The sequence below is a fragment of the Propithecus coquereli genome, unplaced genomic scaffold (genome assembly GCF_000956105.1).
Source record: "Propithecus coquereli isolate 6110/MARCELLA unplaced genomic scaffold, Pcoq_1.0 Scaffold83, whole genome shotgun sequence".
In the NCBI taxonomy this organism is placed as follows: Eukaryota; Metazoa; Chordata; class Mammalia; order Primates; family Indriidae; genus Propithecus; species Propithecus coquereli.
In genome coordinates, this window is record NW_012154507.1 from 5044025 (window position 1) to 5051262 (window position 7238).

Genomic DNA, 7238 nt, shown 5'->3' on the forward strand with positions numbered 1-7238 from the left:
AAAAAACTTAGCTGAATAGTTTATTAAATGTAAGTAGATATGGAATATTGTAATGGAAAAAGATGAAATAACCCAAATGTTCATCTGCAAGAAAGGTTAAACTGTGGTTCATCTGTATGATAGTCAGTTTTACAGTTGTTATAAAAATTGAAGTAGGTCAGGAGACAATGAAATGAAAAGATCTCTAAGATTCTTTACTAACTATAGAAAGAGATAGACATAGAATAACATATATGGTATTAACTATTTGGTGTAATTTTTTTAAAGGTGTATATATGTTTGTATATGCTTCACATTTTACTTTTAAAAAAGCTATTAACAGTAGGTATCCTGAGGATTAGGGGTACTTTTACTATTACTAATTGTTTTATGGATTTTTATAGACTTTCTATACCATAGCAAATGCATTTATTTAAATAGTGTCAACAGAGATTAATGTGAGGCATGGATAATGGCTCATCATTACTTCTTGACACTTCAGTAAATTAGTAAGCATCTAATATTTATGACATTATAAATACATGTCTATAATCTCATACCCCTTACTAGGCTGAAGGAAATAGAAGAACGGCTACATGGATTGAAGGCATCATCTATGACACAAGCACCTGCCTTAAAATTTAAGGTAAGAGGCCGGGCACAGTGGCACATGCCTGTAATCCTAGCACCCTGGGAGGCCAAGGCAGGAGGATCACTTGAGGCCAGGAGTTCAAGACCAGCCTGAGCAAGAGCAAGACCCCATCTCTACTAAAAATAGAAAAATCATCCAGGTGTTGTGGTGCGCGCCTGTAGTCCCAGCTACTTGAGAGGCTGAGGCAGAAGAATCCTAGGCTTGAGCCTAGGAGCTTGAGGTTGCAGTGAGCTGTAATGATGCCACTGCACTCTAGCCAGTGCGACAGAGCGCAAGACTCTGTCTCAAAAAAAAAAATTTAAGGTAAGAGAAGAGCAATGAGTTTTTCATTATGTATCTCAGTATTCTTTTTAAACATCATTTGAAACATGCCTTTAGGATTCAAATAAAAGTTTATCATTCTTTCAAATGAGTATTTATTTAACGTATACTATGTGTTGGACACTGTTAGTCTGGGTTCTACAAAGAAAATAATAGATATGACAGTTCCCCAGCCCTCAGAAATACTCGGTATTATTGGTGCTATTAGCAGTATATAGACGATATATGCACAAGAGAAGGAGATTTTACTTTTGCCTGCTAAAGGTTTACTAAGGAATGATATTTATACTTGATCTCAGTGAATTAGATATTGCCAAGTGGAAGAAAGGAGAAATGCTATTCTGTGTGAAAGGCACAGCATAAACAAAGGCATGGAGGGGTGTAACTTCTTAGGCCCTCAAGAAACACCAAATAATCTGGAGTAGTGGAAAAGAAAAATAGCAACAGATCTGGGAAATAGTTACTATTTGGAATTAACAAACCTTCGTGACCACCTAGTTGGTTAGTGGTGAGAAAAAATAAGAGGAAGTATATCAGCAATGGTTCCAGGAATGGACAGCTGGCATTTCAATGAAAAGCGTATGACAAGAACACAAGACGGGTGTACAGGGTTGGTTTGGAGTGGGGAGAATAAACCAGTTTGGCTAAATGGACTCAGGGCAAGGGGGCTGTGGGAGAGTAGGAATAGCTGTAATATATTTGATATGGGCAGTAGGAAGCTTCTCAGTGTTTTTGAGTGTCAGAATGACCTGTTGAAAGTAGTGGTTTAGGAAAATGTAAGGTGGCAGAGAGATGTCAGTGTTGACTAGACAGTTGGAAGGGACACACCCTTTAGCTGAATAACAAATAACCTGTTTGCAGTGTTAGGGGGGGATGTCATAAGTTTCCTAATACCCATTTCCTTTTGCATATATATATGTTCATGTCTACTACATAACCTCTTCTCGAAATGTGTTTCTTTTATCATAAGAACTTAACACACAGGTTAAGATGTGGAATGATGAAGAAATTTTTTTAAAACAGGAAGAGGGTTTTTTTTAATTGAATCTGTATGACTTACAAAGTTTTTTCCAAAAAACTTATATATTAATAACCATATGGTAAGCTATAACATACATTTAAAATCCATCAGAGTGTGGTCTTTGGAGTCATCCCAGTCTGGAATTTGAGTTCCATCTCTACCATCATTATCATATAATTAATGCTAAATGTATAGAATTGATCTGGTAGAAAAAAATAAACTCCATTTCATGTTGTGGGTTTTTTAACTGGAGAGTTGGGTATGATCAACTAAGTATATTAGGATCTCAAAATTTAATATTACATTACTAGAACTACTTACACTATAATTATGTATCTTTTCAGAATATAGGGGTTAGATCTATCACAGTTGGCCATTAAACTTAAGAAAAAGAAGAATATTGACAAACATTGGTGTGGAGTATGGGAAATTTTTGTTCCGATTATGAGGCTTTGCCACTAACTAGTTATGTGACATTAGCCAAGTCATTTAACATATCTGAATTCATCTATTTACTCATCTCTAAACAAGAAGATTAGCCTAAATATCTAAAATACTTTTTTTAACCTTTAAAATTCTTTAATGTAAGCGTGGGTAATATAAAAGATGCCTGTCACCACAAAAAATTTTTTAAAAGATTAGCCAGGCATGGTGGTGCACTCTAGTCCCAGGTATGCTACTCAGAGGCCGAGGTGGCAGGAGGATTGCTTGAGCCCAGGATTTCAAGGTTACAGTGACCAATGTTGGGCCTGGGCAACAGAGCAAGACCCTATCACTAAAAAAAAAGGAAATAAATAAAATTCTTTGATGGATATAGATATCACTAAAGTAGTCATTAGTCTTTTCTGAAAGAGAATAATTCCTTTGTGTGTTTTTCTGTCAAACTACAGTCTCATCATAAAGAAAGAAAAGTTGTTTATTCCATGGATATAACAATTTAGCAAACATTTATAGAGTGCCTGACCAATGCATAGAGCATTTTTCTAGGTAGGGTGTGTGTGTGCACACCTGCATGCACACAAGCTTGTGTATCAAGCAGAAAGAATTTACATAGATTTCTCTTCTATCTCAATTATTTTCATATCTTCCTCTATTCCTTTTTCTTTTCTCACTTTACAGAAGAAATGACCTTACTCCTTTCAGAAATCAGTATTTTCATGTGTCAAGCATTTAAGATGCTTTCTTATATTTTTAATTTTTTTTTTTGAGACAGAGTCTCACTCTGTTGCCCGGGCTAGAGTGCCGTGGCGTCAGCCTAGCTCACAGCAGCCTCAAACTCCTGGGCTCAGGCGATCCTCCTGCCTCAGCCTCCTGAGTAGCTAAGACTACAGGCATGCGCCACCATGCCCAGCTAATTTTTTCTATATATTTTTAGTTGTCCAGCTAAGTTTTTCTATTTTTAGTAGAGACAGGGTCTCGCTCTTACTCAGGCTGGTCTCGAACTCCTGACCTTGAGCGATCCTCCCACCTTGGCCTCCCAGAGTGCTAGGATTACAGGCGTGAGCCACCACACCCGGCCATGTTTTTACTTTTTATTGATACAAGTTCATTTTCCTCGGCCTTCAAGCATGTAAGTCACCCAATCCTTTAAAAAAATTTTTTTTCAAACCTTCTTTAACATAAAGGTACCATTTCAAAATGTATGTTCATTCACATGTATTTTTTCATTTTGAAAAAGAAAGAGAAATCACTCTAGAGGCACCTTGGGGAGAGATTAAAGGTATATAAAATTGGAGGCAGGGACACTCGTACAATTTAGTCCAGGGGACAGGTGATGAAATGTTAGAATTTGTTAGGTTGACTTATTGGATGTTGGGGATGAGAGGGAAAGATTAATTTGGGATCTCACTCATCAAGATGGGACATATGAGAGGTAGGGTAGATTTAGGAGGACAGGGTGTTCTGTATATAGTCCAATGCTGTTGACCACCCTATTTTTCCATTTTCAAGCCATCCTGCTCCCTTGACTTCCATGATACTGGTTTATCTGGGTTCTGTTTCTCCTTTCACTCTCCTTTCTGTAGCCCTACCTGTTTCACCTGCTAATTAAATGTAGACCTTCCTCATAGTTCTATATAAAGCCCTCCTTTTATTCTGTGCACTTTCTAGGCAAACTTACTTACTCTCTTGGTTTTACGTCACGTCTATGATGGTAACATATAGATTTAGATGATGACATATCCAATTCTGTATCTCTTGTCCTAAATTCTCAGCTACATACTACATGTCACAGATACCTCACACTTATGATGAACAAAAAACAGAATATTACAATTAATGGAGCCACTAACTACCCTCCCAGTCAGCCAGACCCTGTCCTCTGAATTGTCTCTGACACATACATTCCTCATCACCATCTCCATTCAGTCACATTGATTCCACCCTATCCTCTCACATTTCCATTTCTGAATGAAAGTTTGTCCTGCCTCGTTCAGATTATTTCTTAGATTATTTCTTGCCTAAATTCTTTTAATAGATTCCTAACTTGTCTCCAGGTCACCAGTCTGTTAATTTTCTAGTTCATCTACACACTACTACCAGGTTTAACTTATAAAATATGGGGCAAATCCTGTCCTCCTTCACTGCCCATGAAATAAATCCAACTTTCTTAGGCAAACAATCAAGGTTTTGAATATCATTCTAAGCTACCTTTTCTCCACTCCCAATTTTGCAGCCATATCAGACTATTTCTATTCTCAGAAACAAGCCAGCTTCTTTTCTGCCTTGACTTTAATTCACATGGTTCTGTCAGTCTGGAATGTCATTCTTTCTAGCCTCAATGTCCTAAACTCAACTGTGAAAATCCTTTTCATTTATTACTGGCCAATGCAAATACTACCTCCTCTGTAAAGCCCTCAGAGTTGGAATCAATTATTCTTTTCTTCTCTCTCTTCTAGCACTCTTTCCCTCTGTTGTGCACTTGCTTCATTCTGCCTCCCCCACAGGACTGTAAACTGCATGCAGAAGCTCTGCCTTACTGGTCTTTGTATCCATCACAGCACCTAGCATGTTACTTCACACAAAGTAGTAGCTCAGTAAATCTTTGATTAGTGTATGGAAACACACAATGAAATGATCCTTATCCTCCTCTTCTTGTCATCCTTCAACTTCTGTTAGATTTAAAGATAATGAAATTATTCCTGGAAATAGATTATTCTGGAATGGTTAATGGTTGGCATGTAATTAACAAATAATGCAGATACCATCTGGACAAAGCTCATTTAAGAAAGACAAATACACTTAAAAATAATTTTATTATTTATATTTTACTATTACGTTATGCCCAAATTCAGTTGAAAAATTAACACTTCGCCATTTTTTAAATTTAGGAAGACTTTGTTATCATTTTAGGTTGAGAATTTCTTCTGTATGGGATCCCCACTGGCAGTTTTTTTGGCATTGCGTGGCATCCGCCCGGGAAACACTGGAAGTCAAGACCATATTTTGCCTAGAGAGATTTGTAACCGGTTACTAAATATTTTTCATCCTACAGATCCAGTGGTGAGTTGCAACATAAACTTCATTTTCTAAATATTAAATTGTTCATAAAAGAATCTGTGAGAAGCCTTGCAAGGTACCATTGAATTAATGAGAAAGTATTCATTTATCTTATTATTAAAACACTTGTGTTTTGGTTAATTTAAGGGCTCATGAAATAAAATACCTTAGAGATGATCTGTTTATGTGGTACTTGTAATATAAGAACATAATGTAAATATATACTATCCCTGGACAATTAATACAAGAGACAGGAGTCTACTGGACTTTCAAACCTTAATGATTTGTAATACCAATAATCTAGCAACCATAAATCTTAAAAATACCACTTTAAATATATTTTTCTCTAAAACATGCTATAATATTGAAATGTGTTTTGTAGACCCTCTTAAAAATGAAAATATTCAAATATATTTTAAACATCTAGAAGGGGTACAACTGTTTATTTTAGCCTAGATTTGTAAAAATGTTGGATTTTTCCATACTGTATCATGTTTGTGCTGTAAATACTTTTTTAATGTAAGCACTCCAGGAATTTCTGCATCCATACAAACAGCGTAGTGCCAAGTAAGATTTTTAGATAAAAAAAATGCTTCCTTAAATTCTTTTTGGGACAAGCTTAGGTTGAACTAAATATTAAGATAAACTATGTTAAATAGTTCTGAAAAAATAGCTTTTTATAATTGTGTAAAGTCTTTTGAAGGATGTTTTTAGCTAATACCAAATAAATATTACATTGACTAATGATTAGAATTTTAGGAAATTTCCCACATGTTAAAGAATCACAACTGCTATATTTAAGAAATAAACCACTGAACTGGAAGTCTAATATTGGATTCAAATACAGACTGCACAGTCCTGGCCAAGACACTTCTGAGACTGAATCTTATCTGTATGGTGTCGATAAAATTTTACATCCTAGGGTTGTTAGAATTAAGCAAAATATGTGTGAAAACACCCATCAAGACAATAAGCATTTAATTAATATACACTCATTGTATTTATTCTCTCATAACTTGAAAGTAAATTTGAATTCATAGGTGAACTCTGAGCCCTGTCCTTTGTACATGTTAAACTTTGTTGTATTGTAAAGGAAGATTCTAAACTCATAAATTTTTATTATTCATTTGATAGTTTTTCTGTGATTTTTTTTTTAATGGCTTATGTCAGAACTATGCAAAGCAATTTTTACAAATGTTATCTGTTCTTCCTCACATGTCTGTATGGGAGAAAGTGTTACCTCCTTTCTACAGCTTAGGAAAGTGAGGCTCTAAGACCTTTTGACCTGACAAGCATCATACAGTTAATAAGTGACAGAAGCCATAATATGAATTTGGAGAATTCTCATGCCAGATTCATTGCCTTTTCTGCTATGTCATCCCTACTTCACATTAGACAAATGGTCTTAATGTTGGCATCTAATTTATGCTGTTACTATATGAATCTATTTGAAAATAGAGTTTTTAATAAGAGCTCCTAAAATATTAAAAATTGACCTTATTTGCTTTTCTAGATTACCATCTTTTTTTTTATTATTATTTCAGGGTATTGTGAGGGTACACACATATTGGTTACACTTTATGTCTTTGCCTCACCCAAGCGAGGGTTAAAGGCATGCCCTTCCCCCCTACAATGCTCCCCATGTCCTTTAGTTGCGGGTTTACCCCCCTCATCCCCCTAATCCCTGGAGAGTATTTCTGCCATGTGAGCACCCTAGTGTTGATCAGTTAGTACCAATTTGATGGCGAGTACAAGTGGAGCCCATTC

At 35.8% G+C, this 7238-nt stretch overlaps 1 protein-coding gene across 1 annotated transcript in view; it reads left to right on the plus strand.

Moving 5' to 3' along the window:
• The window catches only part of DDHD1 (DDHD domain containing 1), a 100146-nt gene that overhangs the window by 81138 nt on the left and 11770 nt on the right, over positions 1–7238 (plus strand). The window contains exons 8-9 of the mRNA XM_012663742.1: positions 550–625; positions 5325–5474. Coding sequence (XP_012519196.1) covers positions 550–625; positions 5325–5474 — 226 coding nt within the window. The remainder of the gene's footprint in view (positions 1–549; positions 626–5324; positions 5475–7238) is intronic.